At 47.3% G+C, this 16,871-nt stretch overlaps 1 protein-coding gene across 1 annotated transcript; it reads right to left on the bottom strand.

Annotated features, from left to right (window-relative positions):
* Positions 1-1,860: 1,860 nt before the first annotated feature.
* On the bottom strand, positions 1,861-10,516 carry URAD (ureidoimidazoline (2-oxo-4-hydroxy-4-carboxy-5-) decarboxylase). Its single transcript, XM_021678257.1, has 2 exons — positions 10,295-10,516; positions 1,861-2,207 (listed from the first exon to the last, which is right to left on the bottom strand). The coding sequence occupies exons 1-2, from the start codon at positions 10,467-10,469 to the stop codon at positions 1,861-1,863; spliced, it is 522 nt and encodes a 173-aa protein (XP_021533932.1). The 5' UTR covers positions 10,470-10,516.
* Between the last annotated feature and the right edge of the window lie 6,355 nt (positions 10,517-16,871).

The raw sequence follows: 16,871 nt of genomic DNA, 5'->3' as shown, positions 1-16,871 counted from the left end.
ATCTCGTGTACACTCAGTCTACAATTACAGCTGGAAATGTCCCCCCACCCCCACCCCCCAGGCCCGGGAAGCCTGGCTATCTTAGGTGGAGCACATTTACACGGACAGTCCAGACACTGCAATGGGGGCCCACAACGCCGGACTCGTCCTAGGGTTGGACAGGGTGGCTTGAATATAGTGGATCAGTGTGAGCCTCAGACCCATCCCGTGGCACTTGTATCCTGGGCCCCCAAGTTGCCCGGTCTAAAGGGAAACAGGAGGCTAGCCCCAGGCCTGAGGGGCCCACTGTTGCCTTGGGGTCCTAGAGCACAGGAACTGAGTCATCAAGCTGCCTTTGGGTAGTGTGCCCTTGGTGCTCTTGCCTCTGGGGAAGGCATCTGGCACGGGCCTAGGCAGAGGAGGCCCTGGCATTTAGTCTACAGGGATGTTGCTAGCCACGGCTCACTCCCCTGGCACCCCACCTAGCCCCGACGGCAGCTTCTGGCCTTCCCCCTTCCCCGGAGCAGAGAACGCCTGTAAGGTGGGAAAGGGATGGAGGTTCCTTGTTTGAAATGCCTGGTGTGGTCAGAGCGGCTTCCTTCTGTGGGGTTCAGCCCCCCAACCAAGGTGAGGCCACACTGCTTTTTGTGAAAAGGTTTTCTTGGTGCAGTTGCCGCTGCCACCCCAGACCTGGGGTGGTCCCTAAAGGAGGTTCCAGTCTTCAAAAGGGCCAAACTCTGCCTTCACTTCTTACCCTGTCTGCATCTAGGAGGACGGGTATGGCTTGTTTCTCCTCTGCCAACAGAAGCTTAAGTCGTGTTCTTTGGGGTCGGATAGACCTTCCAGTGTGTGGGGGTGAGAGAGAGTGTGTGTGTGATGACTCCCTTCTGCATGAGTGGACATTCTGGCCCTCAGTGCAGACAGCTCGGGAGCCCCAGGGTTGATAAGCTCCTCAGAACCGGCCTCCTCCCACCAGAAAGATTGCAATGGGCACCATTTTCCTCCATTACCTGCTTTGTCAGCGCTATGGGAGGTGGTTCTCATCTTCACCTCGGGGGCCAGAATATCCAGCACTACTCAATGGGTATTATTAAATTATTTTTTATTTTATTATTAACTTTTTAATGACCGATGGGTCTCCCGGGGCAGCCTGAGGTTCTGTCAAGCCAACTCTCAAGGGCCGACCTCTGGGAGAGTCGGGGAGGCCGCCCGCCCCTGACTTTTAGGCCCATCCACCTTGGAGACACCCCCACTCCCACCCCTCTCTCAAGAGTGACTGTGGCAGCCACTCCGCCTGCCCCTACGGGGCGCCTTCCCAACGCTGGCCCATCGCGAGGCTCCCATCCGCCCACCGACCCCCACCCTCGGCTTCCCCGGCGCGGAAGACCCAAATCAGTACTTTGCTTTTCTCGCTCCGGCTCCCGTAGGCGCCGTGAGAAACCTACTTCTGCTCACATGTTAATGTCGGGTACAGCAAATGAGGTGGGAGAAGAAAAAACAGACAAACCACTGTGGAATAAAAAGATTCCTTTTCCGCCCGTTTTGCTTCGCAGCTCGGGCTTAGCAGGAGAGGATGCGGCGCCAACAAGAGCTGGATAAGCGCTTTGGAATCCACAAAGGCTGGTGGTGTCAACGCGCTGCAAAGGGAGTGGAGAATTGAAGCAGTGAGCTGGACAAATCGGGGGCAAAGCACGAACCTATATCGATATTTTGGCAAAGCGTGCGCGTGTGTGGGGGAGAGGGCAAAAGGGCTCATTATTCGTGCGATGGCTTCAGTTGTCCCCTCCCTTCGTGCGCGTGTGGACGCTGTTCCGGGCCTGCGCCAGCCTCGCGTCCCTACGCGTCCCGGCGGGCGCCCTGGGTCGCGGGCTCGCGCGGCCGCTACAGCGTGGCTGGGTGGGCGCCCAGGAGCTCGGCGAGACGCAGGTGGCCGATCTTCTTCACCTCGCCCAGGGCGGTGCGCAACTCCTGCGCGGGCGGACGGTGCAGCCGGCGCGCCAGCTCCCGCCGCACCGCCGCCGGGTCGCTCAGACGCGCGGCGAGCACGAAGGGGAAGCCGAAGCGCGCGCGGTACTGCGCGTTGAGCTCCGCCAGCCGGAGCCGCTCGTCCGCGCCCAGGCTCGTCAGGCCCGCGCTTCTCTGCTCGCGCTGCGACTCGGCGGTGAGCGTGCCCCGCTGCAGCTCGCGGCCCGCCAGGTCCGGGTGGCAGCGCAGGATGCCCTCTTGGCCTGCAGGGAAGCACAGACACGCGGCGGGGGCACGTTACCGCGCCGCGGGGAGGGCGCACCGGGCTGCCTGCGGGCCGAGCCCGGCCTCCTGCCCCGCCCGAAGAGGGCCTCGCGAGCGAAGCAGGGTCTTCAGGAGGTGACGAAGGGGCAACAAGGGGTGTCCTGGAGGTGCAGGGGTGCCCACTGCAACCGCCCCTCAAACACGTCCCGAACCTTCGGAAGCCCCTCCGTCCCAACTTCAGGGGCCTCGGCCTGGACCCAGAGGCGGGGCGGGAAGTGACAAGTTTGTCCTTTGAGACCTTGGGGCAAGAAGAGCGGAGGGGAGAGGCCACTGGGGCTCGGAATTTACGACTTGCTCGGGAGGGAGCAGGGACGCGATAAGGAGACCGAGCATTTCGTATCTTTTCAAAGTCCTTTGCTCTCAAGGGGGCTTTGATGTCGAAGAGGGCCGGACACAAGGGCCTGAAAACTTCCTGCAAAAGCCACAGAATGGGTTTCGTTCTGTTCCAAAGGAGAAGGGCGGGGAGGGTCCAGAGGGGTAACGTCCATGGGGCTTGGCAAATAAATGTCCAGGATTTTGTGATCCTAAGTGTGAGTTTGGGGCTTCTGGAATCAAGCATCCAAAGAGCCTTACAGATGATTAACTGCAAAGAAGCCCATTTCCAGCCGGAATTCCACAGCCCTTTGAATGAAAGTGACTTCTCCTTTTAGGAAAATAACACCCACTCACCACCCACCCTGTCTGAGGCTGTTTCCCCTCCTCCAACTGTAGGTCCCAAAGACACTGCAGAGACTACCTTGGAGTTTTCTTGGAAGATAGTTTCTCATAATGTCCTAGGCCTAAAATTGGAAACCCGTGGTGTGATACCTGAGATTTTCAATCCGAATCCAGGGAGTTTTCCTGAGCCCCGGTCAACCATTTTGCTTAGCTCTCTGAAGAGAGAATTCAAATCCTCAAGGCTGGGCAAGATTTCAGATATGGTAAGCAGACAGCCGTAATCTGTACAATGAGGGTAATGACACCTAACTTGCTGAGTAGCTGTGAAGATTAGAGACCATTCATTTCCCTAAAACACAGTGCCTAATGCTAGCAAACATCCAATAAACAGCCATTATTATTAGTTGTAGTAAACACTGTAACTGGACTGTGGTGCAGCTGGGAGTATCTGACCGTGGCACTGGGATTAGTCATGAGTTGGAAAAGGAGGTCATTTAAAACTCACTCTAGTTATGGCATAAACCTCCCGGGACTCAAAGCCTTACAGTTTCTGCCTAATTAAAGAATGATTGGGATGGCACCATCTAACTCAGACAGTTGCCAGGTCGGGATAACTGGGGGGTGGTGTGGGGAACATCTGCATTGAAGAGAGCATTCGGTGAAAGCTCAATGGGCTTAGGTGACCTGCCCAAGGTCACTTACCTAGTAGCTCAAATGCCAGGCGATTTGGGGGCACTGGCTGTCCCTACAAGGTTAAGGGACGCTTATTTAAATGAAACTCACGTCACCAATTCTTCCATCTCTACAACACCACTATTTTAGACCTCCTCTTATGGGCCCGGGCCCCGGGGCGCTGCAAATGTGAGGTGGTTCTTTTCTGTTTCCTGCCTCCAGCCCAGTCCAGGTGGGGCGAAAATGAAGGTGTTACCTGCACTCCCCGCCCCAACCCCTGGCCCTGGAGGTTGGCTGTGCCCAGTGGGCAGCTGCCATGCAGAATCTACTCCGCACCCACCTGGCCCTGGGCCCCGCAAATGCCGGCTGGGGAATGGGGAAACAGAGTTCTGGGCCGCTCTACAGGTCCAGACCCGGAGGGCTCTCCCTGGCTCCCCCTCTTTGCATATTCAGGTTTTCAAAGCAGCCTGTAGACAGTGGGGGGGGGGGGTTGCTAGCTGAGACCCAGTCTTCTCACCCACTCCCCCTCTCTCAGCTTCCTTTCCCCGCCTTACTTCTTATTCTCTAGAAGCCCAACTTGAGCTTGGGGGAAGTAGTTAGCTATTGGTGGGTGGTGCCGTTTTGGGGGTCCTTCCCCAGCGGACTAGCCTAGCTGAGAGCAGAGCAGAGAGAGATGGAGGTGCAGCGGGGCTGCTCCCACGCACACCAGACCTGCCTCTTTCCTTTTTGCTTTTGCACCTCACTTCCCACTCCCCTGGGTTCATCTCCCCTCTTGAAAATGCCGCCTGGGGTTAATATTTGCCTAGAATTGAGCCTGTGTTTTACACTGTTTGCGGGGAGGAGAGGGGCAAGAGGAGAGAAGGGAGACCCAGAAAAGGGCAGAGCAAAGAGAAGAAAACACACACACACACACACACAGCTGCAGATAAAAAGAGAAAGGTACAGGGAGTCCGTTAGAGGATGGTAGCTCAGAAAAAAAGAGAACCTGATCCCGTCCAACCAGACTCCCCCTTTATTGTCCCACAACACTGAGCCCATGAGTACTCCCGGGCGGGGGAGGAGGCACTGACCCAGCTCAGTGGAGTGTCTTGTGGTTCACAGGACCATTTGAATGCTGCCTGTTCTTCAGTCTTTCCTAAAATCCTACTGCCTGTGTCCCTGGCATGTCACATGTAGAGATGTAGGTGTAGACATGTATTATTTGCTATGACCACAAGTCGTGCATCTTTGCATCTAGGAGAGTACCTGGCACAGAGCTGACTCTCTCTATTTCAATAGGAGAACAGCGCAGGCGCCGGCGGCCACGGCGGAGCAGGCAATTGGCTTAGAACCCCACTGCAGGCCACCAGGGTCCCGACATCAGTAGGAACTAGTGTGTTCTCCCTCCTGGTACAATGGATCATCTGTCTCTTCTGTTGTGTTCCTGAAGCCAGCCCCTCTTTTCATCTCAAGACTACAATTTCAAACATCCATTTCTCTTCCCCACCCCCTGCTCTGCTTTATCCTCATCAACACACAAACATGCCTTAGAATCGCTCATCCCATCAAGAAATTTAAAACCCACCTTTGATTCCCTATTGTCCTCTAGTTTCTCCCTCTATCTCTGCTCCTCCTTACAGCAAACTCCTCAAAGGAGTTGTCTACTCAGTGTTCCCCCCTTTCTCACCTCCTACTCCTCCATTCATTCTATTAAGCTTTCAGCCCCACCAACCAACCAATGTGCACTCATCAGGGTCACAGATGATGGACATCTTGCCCAAGCCCAGTGACCAGTGCTCTGTCTTCTTCTTCCTCAGCCTCTTGGGAGAACGTCACATAGTTGTTCCACTCCCCTTCTTAAAAGGTTACCATCACTTGCCTCCTTTCTTCGATGGCTCTTGCTTTGCCAGATCACTAACACCAAAGTACCCCAGGACTCAGTACTTACATGTCTTCCCTTCTGTATTTACCCTGACACCCCGATGTTCTCATTGGGTCCCAGGTCTTTAAATGCCATCAGTTTTGGGTTTTGTTTGTCTGTTTTTAAAGATTTTATTTATTTATTTCAAGGGGGGAGAGAACGATGTGGTGGGCAGGGGCAGACGAGAGGGAGAAGCAGGCTCCCTGATGAACAGGGAGCCCGCCCCAGGAAGGCCATCAGTTTTTTTTATAACACCCAGATCCAATCTAGCCTACAGCTTTCCAATGAGTTCCTTTGTTACAGTCCATACGGACACTCAATATTTTCATTTGGATGATTATTAGGCACTTCAGACTCAACAAGCTCTCATTTTCCACCTTGTCCTCTCAATTTAAAGTTTTCCTCATTGTCGAAAACAGCACTACTACCCATTCAGTTACTCAGATTAAAAATTTAGAAGTTATCCTTAATTTCTCTTTGTTTTTGACCTGCCTTCCCCCCAAATCCATCAAAAAAAAAAAAACCCATTGAGGGGCAGCTGGGTGGTACATTCGGCTAAGTCTCCACCGACTCTTGGTTTCAGCTCAGGTCCTGGTCTCAGGGTCCTGAGATCCAGCCCCTTGTCAGGTTCCTCACTCAGCAGGGAGTCTGCTTGAGACTCCCTCTCCCTCTGCCCCTCTCACCCCCACTTTCTCTCTCAAAAATAATTAAATATATCTTTAAAAAACCTGTCAGTCTAGTATGGTGACTAACATAACATAATAAAATAAAATAAAATTTAATTTAATTTAAAAACTGCCAGTCTAACTTTAAAATGTATTCTGAGACTCCAATCACATCTCTCCATCTCTCCTGCTCCAACCTTAGTCTAAATAAGCATCACCCCTCACTTTTACCACCTCCGCAGTCCTTCTACCTGACCTCTCTTTCCTTATATCTCCCTACTCTTCACTATTCTCCACGTACCATGGGCTTTCTGTGCTCCCAAAATGCCAAAAGTCTCAGGTTCCTTTTCTTAGATGGCCTTCTCCTAGATCTTAGACTGCTTCCTTCTCATTTTTTTTATTTTAAGCTCAAATGTCACTTCCTAAGAAAGATATCTTTTATTACATATTTTCTTCTAATAGTTTCTAGAATGTGAAATTATCTCACTTATTTATGTTAATCCTGTCTCTACTAGAATGTACCTCATTGAAGGTAGACACTTGTCTTGTTCACTGTTCTATCCCCAATGCCTGGGACAATTCCTGGGTCACAGTGGGCACCTGACCAACACATCACTCTTAGGAAGGAGTGCTATATATTTTTTTTGATTGCACACATTTCTTTGAAGATTTTACTTATTTATTTGACACAGAGAGACAGCGAGAGAGGGAACACAAGCAGGGGGAGTGGGAGAGGGAGAAGCAGGCTTCCCGCTGAGCAGGGAGCCCGAGGCGGGACTCGATCCCAGGACCCTGACATCATGACCCGAGCCGAAGGCAGATGCTTAACGACTGAGCCACCCAGGCGCCCGATTGCACACATTTTAATAGTCTCTTCTGAATACCTTATAGTCTGCATTTCAGGAAATTATTAGTATCTTTTTTAATTCATTCAACAACTATGTTCTGAAATAAGTATTAAGTAATAAATTATGGAACCATTGCCATTTTGAAATGTCATAAGGAAATAACACGATTAACCCTCTTTTATGAGAGGGTTTTTTTTTTTTTTTTAACACAGATCAGTACTGAACTGGTTTGTTATTGACTGTGGTGGGGGGATGGGGGCTGTGGGTATGGGTGGGTGTTTCAACCATCTTCCCTTTACTTTTGCCATGCGTGCCCCTTGCCTGGAAATCAGGAACTGATTGGCTCCAAAAGGCACTTTGCCAATTAATGCTAGAGCTGAATATTAATCCTGGACTGCCACCTACTGACCAGTAATCATCACAGTGCAACTTAAATAGATTGCCAACCTTGGTTTACTCTAGAAAAAAGATTTTGGTTTCTGCTAATGGTAGAGAGATCATGTATAAAACAAAGCCTTAACCAGGTAGATCACCATATCCCGAACTTTTCTTTAAAGTGTCTTTTAGTTTTAGGATTCAAAGATTCTCTTACACCCAGTTTGTTCCAACCATGCAAAGATTAAAGCTAGACTAGTCAGTAAATCCCATTTTATTTGTTTATTTAAACAGCCAAACATAGGATCTGGGACATCAAGCATTAACGTTAACTGAATAAATTACTGAATGAATAGATGAAACCCCTAGAAACTGTTTCTAGACTGTTCTTCTGATTCTCTAAAAATGCTTCAAAAGCTGTTGGGTTGACTATCAGGGTTTTGAATTCCAGTTCTGCCACTTTCTAGTTGTGTGTTCTTGATCAAGTTATTTAATCTCTTTGTGCCTCAGTTTTTCATCTGTAAAATGGGTATAATAATAATACTTGCTTTATAAGATTATTATAAAGATTAAATGAGTGGACAAATGCAAAATGCTGAGAAAAGTGCCTGAAACACACCAATAGTAAGGGTCAAATGCATTTTGGCTATTGTTATTATTAGTTGTCTATCTAACAACATCATCATCATCGTCGTCCTCATAATCATCATCGAGATGATTAGATACAGTGTAACCCCCCCATACAGCGTTGAAGCTCTGTTCCCAGCTGCCTAAGAGAGTGTGGACACCGGCTTAGGGCTGAGAAGCAGGCTCCCCCCACAGGGAGGTCTCCCCACAGAACAGTGTCTAGTGCAAAAGCAAACAACCCTCCAACTCCCTCTGGTCATTTTGTCCCACTGACCTGCCACTAAAGTCACTCCAGGGAAAATGTGTGGGGAAGGGGTAATACCAGGAACCATCATCTTCTAAAATCATTTTATGATTTCATCTTCTGAATCATTTCATGCATTTAAATCTTTAAGTCCCGGTATCCTGTTCACTGAGTGATGTAGGATTCTGACGCTGGCCAGAATGCCAAGTTCCCGTTGAGTTAGGAGAGGGATCAAATACAAGCTTCAGGAGGGAGGGAGTGAATGCCAACCTCAAATCCCACTTTGCTCAGGACTGTGATTGTATTTAACCTTAACTAGACCTTAACTAACCTTAACGAGAACCTCTGCTCAAACAAATCGGGGTGACTGTTGGTGGGAAAGAAGACAGAAATAGGGAAGTTTTAATTTTATTATCTAAGTTCCTGGCACAGTAAACCCTAAATAAATGTTGAATAACTGGATAAACCAGTGAATACTAGATTTAAATTATCCATGTGATACCTTCCCTCCCCAGCCCACCACCCCTCGGGTATTAAGACAGATATTGGGATTTTTCTCCTTTTTATTTTTAACTTGATAGAAAAAATGCCATTCATAAGGCATTCACACCCTTTAAAAATTCTTTCCCTCTGGCCTAGAAGGTTTTCATTTGACCTGCATTTTCCTGTCAGACATTTTGAACATGGGTTCTGGTGGCTTCTTGCTCCTTTCGGCTCACTCTGCAGGCTGTGGGCTGACAAGGGGAGCCCCTTCGCTCATCAAGCTGGGGCTAACCATTCCTGTGAGTCATCAGTTATGAGGCTCTGGTGTCCGTCAGCCCCACTGATGCCTGAGCCCAGTGGCGGAGCTGAGAAAGGCCCTGAGAAGTGGGTGACTGCCAACGTAGTTCCGACATTACTGACAGTTAGAGTTTATAACACTGTCCTCCCCTCTTGCTAGATGTGCCTAAAATAAATTAAAATGTGTTCCTTCCTTGGGAGACCTTCACCTGACAATTGGAAACCATCCCGAATGTCTAACTCTGGACGGATAGGCAAGAGTCCGTTTGCTGGCCTCGGTAGTGGCTATTCTCTCCCCACCCCTCCACACACACACCAGATCTCTGTGGAAGGCCCCTCTGTGAAGGCAGCCCTTGTCCCTTGCTTCCCTTCAGGCTTTTCTGAAGATAGCTGGACAGCCCCGGAAGCAGCCCTGACTCTAACCCTCGGCCTCTGAATCCTTGTGAGGCCCTGTGTCATTCTGAGTCATTGGGGTTAGCCTAAACCTCCACCTCTACCTCTCCTCACCCCACACCCAGAAGTGTCTCCTTTTCTCTCTCTACCCAGAGGAAATCAACAATTTCTTTCCCTTTCTCCAGAGGAATTCCTTCAGATTTTTGTCTTTTCCCCTTCACTCCCTCAGGGAGTTGCTGATCTGAATGAGTTTACTTTCCTCAGCAGTCCAGTCCAAACTGGCCCTTTCTGGTAAAAATGTCAGCCGTTTGCTCTTTCCCCTGGGCTCCTGAGATATTCTGATACTGGGCTGTCTCCTGTCTTGCATACAGGACATTCCCAAAGTGAACACACTTGGCTAAGAGAGGGTGGGCCTTCAGCCTGACCTTTGGCCTCCGAGCGACTGTGAGGCCTGAGGAGACAAGTGCCTGTTCTTCTTTCCTCCTGACCTCATAGCTTTAACATTTAACAGCTACTTTACCTGAGCCAACATATGTCTCTCTCTTTTTTTTTTTTGGATTTTTTTTTTTTTTTTTTTTAAGTAGCTCCTTGCCCAGTGTGGAGCCCAACAAGGGGCTTGAACTCATGACCCTGAGATCAAGACCAGAGCTGAGACCAACATATGTCTTTAACTCTACTTTTGGCCTAACACCTTGCAAGTGTCTGACTCCCATTTACTAAGTCTGAGGAAATTAAACCTGACGATAGAAATTGCTAATCAATATATCAACCATAAGCAACTCGGCTGAAATATCTAAAAATATTTTGATAAGCATATTTGAAATCCCTTTGTAGAGATTCTCAGCGTCCAGTGCTGAAGCCTTACCTGACTGTGGAAGGGCATCAATAAAGGCAAAAAAGTGCTTCTCTAAATCTTCCAAGTTGGAGAATGGGCGCTGGGACCAAACAGCAGCTGCAATCAGGGGACATCTCTCAATGACATTCCCAAACACATCCACAAATTCTCCGAAGTCCATGGAGTTGACCTTCTCAATGTCCATTGCTGGCACTCAACCCGAGGCAGCAGAACGACAGCTCCCCTCTTGAAAGTGAGTGACTCTGGCTCTGCTTACCAGCTTATACTTGCTGAATGTGCAAGCTTTTTTTTATGCAACACCAGCCTGGCATGTTTTGAATGCCTCTGGCAGAAGCGGATCCACAATCCTTGTGTAATGAGCAAACACAGGCTAAGGTTCTAATCCAGGGAGTGGAGATCTCTACACGGGAAATGTTTCCCACCAAACCGTTCCCACAAAGCCGGGAGGGACCCTATTTCACTGTGGGCCTTCAAGCCAGAGAGACTTTTGGTATCATTAACATTTTAACGTCCAGGGTATCCCAGGAAGTTTTCTCTGATAACTCCAAGACAGGTCACAAGGTCACCCACTTAAAATTTGATTTCCCATGCATCACCGCTAGAGAAGTCAGGTCGTGTGTTTTATCCTTTCTCTGTATCTCAGATGCTTAACATACATAATAGGTACTTCATAGATGCTCGTTACACAGGATGTGCTGTCTAAGAAATAATTGTGCCCCGTTCTCAGTTGTCTCTCAAACGGCATTATGTGTTACTTTCTTCCTGAATATATATACACCTATCTGAAATCACCTTGCTTATTATACTTATTTGCATATCATCTCTCAGCCCCGACTAATTCTATGGGTCGGGGACGGTGCGTCTTGTTTGCCTCTGGGTCCTGGGTGCCTAGAACCGTGCCCACGGTAGGTACCCAATAAACACCATGGGGTGAATTAGTTGACCAAAGGACCACATATATTAAATTTCTCACCCTAATAGCTTTCATGTATATTCAAAAAAACCAAAAAATACAGGGGAAGGTAAAGTCAAAGAAAAGAAGGGGTCAAAATTTTATTTTATTTTTATTTTATTTATTTACTTATTTTTAACATTTTCTTTATTTATTTGACAGTGAGAGAGACACAGCGAGAGAGGGAACACAAGCAGGGGGAGTGGGAGAGGGAGAAGCAGGCTTCCCGCGGAGCAGGGAGCCCGATGCGGGACTCGATCCCAGGACCCGGGGATCATGACCTGAGCCGAAGGCAGACACTTAGCGACTGAGCCACCCAGGTGCCCCAAGGGGTCAAAATTTTAAAATAAACTGCTGCTGTTTCCCGTTAGAACAAAAATAATGCAAACATATTTCTAAAAGCCATACTAGCTACATGTTTGCCTCCATCTGGGTCAAAACTCAAGGGCAGAGCAGCTCTTAGCATTAGTAAGTCAGTTATGTTTGCCACTGTGGTTTATGAGAGGCGGGTGACCATAGTTCCCTTGACAAGCTTTCAGCAACCACAGATTTTGGTTCCTCCCTCTGTTTGTAGACATTTTCCAGCCCAGGTCCTCTCTGACTACCTGGGCCAAAAGGTCATGGCTGACAGAGTGGCCAAGACTTCATCTCTTGAAAAGGAGCTGATTAGATCTGCTTTTCCAAGAAGTAAATCCAGTGTCAGAAGACCTCCATTACTGGCTTGTCTTCATATGAGATTAACACGTATCTATAATGTACCTGAGTAAATGTGAAAACACACTGAATCCTGAAGCATGTACACAGTTTTGGGTGTAGAACCCAGTGTGGAGAGCACGGACCCAGGAGAGTTCTAATCCTGGCTCTGCCACTATGACCGGACATTTGGCAAGTTACTGAACTTTCTTTTCTTCAGTATCTTTGTCTGTAAAATGGGGATAATAATGTATTTACCTTCTGGGATTTTGTGAAAGATGAGTGACTATACAGAAGTGCCTAAAACAGCTCCTTTACAGAGCACTACAGAGGCGTGGGCTAATATTTTCTGTGTACAATCTCTCCATTGGACCAACAACAGGATTTTCTCTTTCTTCCTTTCTGCCATTGGTCTTTTCCTTGTCTGTGCAGGCTTTGCTGCGCACCCACTTAACAGCCCAATATCCATTTCTTCCCCTCCTCCTCGAGGACGGCACTGCCCTGAGCCTCGGTTCACTCTAATGTGACCTGTTCAGCGTCTGCAATGTCCAAATAAGACTGTGGGGAGATAAGACTGAGGGGAAGTCTGGCTGGATCCCCACAACTGGTCTGTCCACGCTCCCCAGCCTTATTACAATCCTCATCCCTGGACTCTGGGAAAAGAAGGTAGACCAGAAGCCAAGAAAGAAGACCATCTTGGGTCCATGGCTCTTTGTCCCCCACCCCTCTAGCCTGACCCCTTACTAGTTCCTGCTCTTATCTCTGCACACTGAGGGTCTCCCCACCCCCAAAGGAGCTCCTGCCTGGGGCTTGGAGCCTGGGGGTTCTCAGTTCCTCTGAGAACAGCAGGAGATAGACATCTGAATTTGCAAGTAGAAACTCCTTCCACTCATGGCAATGCTGATACACAAGGGTAAGAAGGTCCTCCCTACTGATATTACTACCTTTCTGGCACAGACTAGACACTGAACTTTTTATTTTGCTCTGTCTGTTGTATAATAATGAAACTCCAAATAACCTACTCACATTCGAACCTTCAAGACACAAAAAAGTTAAGGAATTAAAGAGTCGCAGACATAGAAACAATATTGACAACAACAACACAATACAAATTACTAATGCGGAACTCAGCAGCTCATGCCGAGCTTAACTCAGCACTCTGGGCTTCACCTCTGTTGACTCTCACCAATCAGATCAATTGAAGAAATGGCACGTGCTCAGAAGGTAAGGCAATTTTCAGCCGAGCAAAAAGCTAATTTATTGAATAGTACACCACATAGAGGAGGATTGTGTGGTATACAGATTATATATCAATAAAGCTTTTTTAAAAGTGAAATGATATAAAGATGTAGCCTCATAATTTGTTTGACTGTACCAGATAGGACTCTTATGTCCAGTTGCTGAATATATTATATTTGATTTTATTATAACTTTTCTCTTAAGAGGTTTATAGCTGAACACGGAGAATTTTTTTTTTCCCCTTTAAGTAGGCTCCATGCCCAGTGTGGAGCCCAATGTGGAGCTTGAACGCAGGACACTGAGATCAAGACCTGGACGCTTAACCGACTGAGCCACCCAGGCGCCTCGACACAGAGAAAATGCTTAAATGGGCACAAATTTTGTTTCATTTTTTTGGGTTGAAACATTCACACGTCCGCTCCCTTTAATTAGCAGCCCTTAACTTCTCATGTATGGAGTTTAAATGGGAGTGTTTTCCTAATAAGATGCCAGAAAGACAGATTGCTCTCCTCCATATATATTTTTAATTTGAGGCAAATTGGGAGTCAGAACTCAGATAGTCTTGCTGTTACCAGACCATGTTCCTTAGCTGAGGACTGAGCCAAAGCAAGAAGCCCAGCAGGAGCCCAGACCTGGGGTGTGGCTGCGAGGAGGCGGAGGGTGTGGTCCCAGCCGGGCCCGCACTTAGTACCTGCTTTGTGTGTCTAAATCAGTGACTTAACCTTCTTAAACCTTGGTTTCACCGGCTGGTAAACTGCCACAGGACAACAAATGTTAATATAGAGTTCATCAGAGCAAACCTTGAAGACATTGTGCTAGGTGAAATAAGCCACTTACAAAACGACCAATACTGGATGATTCTACTCATACGAGGTCCCTAGAGGAGTCAAATTCAGAGATGCAGAAAGTAGAGGTACCCCCTGGGTGCCTCAGTCGGTTAAGCATCCACCTTCAGCTCAGGTCATGATCCCGGGGTCCTGCTTGTCCCTCGCCCTCTGCCCCTCCCCCAACTCACATATGCACACTCTCTCTCTTTCTAAAATAAATGAATAAAATCTTTTTTCTTTTCTTTTCTTCTTCTTCTTTTTTTTTTTTAAGAAGCAGAAAGTGGAATGGTGATTGTCAGGGGCTGGAGGTAGACGGAATAGAGAGTTAATGTTTAATGGGGACAGAGTTTCAGTTTGCAAAGATAAAGAAGTTCCATGTGGAGATGAAAGGTGGTGATGGTTGCACAACATTGTGAATGTACTTATTGCCATTGAGCCCTAGACTTAAAAATGGTTCAGATGGTAAATTGTACATATACATGTACATATGTTATATATATTTTACCAGAAAAAATTCATCAAGCTTTTTTGCCTCAGTAAGATAGTTTGGAATTTAATACATGGTAGGCTCCTAGGAGCTAAAAAGATGTGGTGTTGTTAGATGGTAACTCCCACCACCTTTTTTTCTGTTGCTGAGGGTCACTGTGGCATAGACAGAAGCAAATTTGAACTCTGATATGTCATTTATTTTTGACAAAAATGACAGTGGGAGTGGCAGGGGGGTTCGGATAAGCATGTCACTGGGAAAGTGCTTCATGAAGAGCTGAGGAAAGAGAAGGAAGATCAAGAAGAAACACAAGTGGCAGAGATGGGTGAAGGAGGGACAGAAGGTGGATAATCGAAGGGCTGGAACTTTGATAAGAGGTCACTCAGGACATCTTCCTGCTGCAGGCCAAACACCCCTGGCTGTTTTCCTTACTCCAAAAGATCTCTGAGAAACAGACTCTGTTTTCAACAGGAAGCCAGTCCAGGCTCAAGCAACACTAAGCATAGAAGGTGCTCCAAGAACAATAAGCTCCAAAGTCAATCCCCTGTGCTGATAAATGCACTGTGTAGAATTGAATGGTAAAAACCAGATTCTATAAAGAAGCTGACATAGACCGCTCTGTTATTGTGGGGAATGTGATAAATAAGGCACATAAGATGCGCAATCGTTATCATAGTCAAGAAATAACTGAGTACTGAATAAATGAATTTAAGTGATCTATGTAGAGGGTTGTTCTTCCTTCTAATTAACAGACTGGCCTTTTCTTTATTCTGCTTGTTAAAATTTGCCTTTCCAGAGGCAGGGTGTAGGAACGAAATCCAGCCCAATGCCTGGGATTAATTAAAAAACAGTAGTCCTAGGGCGCCACCTACCGGTTGGATGGAAGAGGCTATGCACGCAGTAGCAGGAACACATCTCTAAAAATCAGTGCTTGTAAGTCGTGTTCTTCCACGTGGTAAAAATGTGTAGTTGGGGGCGCCTGGATGGCTTAGTCAGATTACTTAAATAAATAAAACTTAAAAAAAATAAAATAATAAAGATTTAATTTTTATGTAATCTCTATACTCAACGTGGGGCTTGAACCCACAAACCTAAGATCAAGAGTCACAGGCTCTTCTGACTGAGCCAGCCAGGCAACCCAAAAATAAAATCTTTTTTTTTTTTTAAAGATTTTATTTATTTGACAGAGAGAGACACAGCGAGAGAGGGAACACAAGCAGGGGGAGTGGGAGAGGGAGAAGCAGGCTTCCCATGGAGCAGGGAGCCGTGTGCGGGGCTCGATCCCAGGACCCCGGGATCACAACCCGAGCCAAGGCAGGCGCCCAACGACTGAGCCACCCAGGCGGCCCCCAAAAATAAAATCTTAAAAAAAGTATGTAGTTATGTCAGAGACACAACTTGACCCAAACTAATACCGGATCTGTGGTAAGAGCTGTGTTTAATAGAGTCTAATTCTCTTTTCCCCAATACGGTTTTTATTTTTTATTTTTATTTTTTTTTTTTAAAGATTTTATTTATTTATTCGTGAGAGACAGAGAGAGAGAGAGAAAGAGAGAGAGAGGCAGAGGGAGAAGCAGTCTCCCGCATCGGGACTCGATCCCAGGACCCCGGGACCATGACCTGAGCCGAAGGCAGACGCTTAACCATCTGAGCCACCCAGGCGCCCTCCCCAATATGGTTTTTAAATGCCTTCCTTCCTCAGAGAATGTTGCCTTTTAAATATCACATTTGGTATTTACAAAAGTTATGTTACAAAGTAAAATATTAATGAACACCATGAACCCATTATCCCACCCAACCCAAAAAGCTTCAAATATCATCAGTGTGAAAATGAATAAATAGCGGTAATTATATATTCACATCACACATCAACGAAATGAAAGAACTTAAGATCCATGGAGCACCATGAGTGAATCTTAGAAACACAACGTTGATTTTTTTTTTTTAAGAAAGCAGGAACTGGAAGTCTATATAGAGTATGGTGCTATTTTTATAAAACTCATGAACAAGAGCATATTCATTTTCAAGGAAATCAATTCTTTGGTGCCTTTGATACTACAACTGCAAGGGGTGTGCTCTGTCAGGGATTCCATGTATAAATGTATTTATCTGGTTCCATCTGGAGTGAAGTCACGTTCAGAATGTATGTGGGTCTGACTAAAATCAGTTTGGCAGAAGGAAAAGGAGAACATTTCTTTTTTTTTTTTTTTTTTTTTGAGACAGAGAGAATGGGAGAGAGAGAGAGCACATGAGAGGGGGGAGGGTCAGAGGCAGAAGCAGGCTCCCTGCCGAGCAGGGAGCCCGATGCGGGACTCGATCCCGGGACTCCAGGATCATGACCTGAGCCGAAGGCAGTCGCTTAACCAACTGAGCCTGGGTGGCTCAGTT

This window comes from Neomonachus schauinslandi, chromosome 3, assembly GCF_002201575.2.
Source record: "Neomonachus schauinslandi chromosome 3, ASM220157v2, whole genome shotgun sequence".
NCBI lineage: Eukaryota > Metazoa > Chordata > Mammalia > Carnivora > Phocidae > Neomonachus > Neomonachus schauinslandi.
The sequence above is the reverse complement of the archived record's forward strand: the minus strand, read 5'-3'. Positions and strand labels throughout refer to the sequence as shown.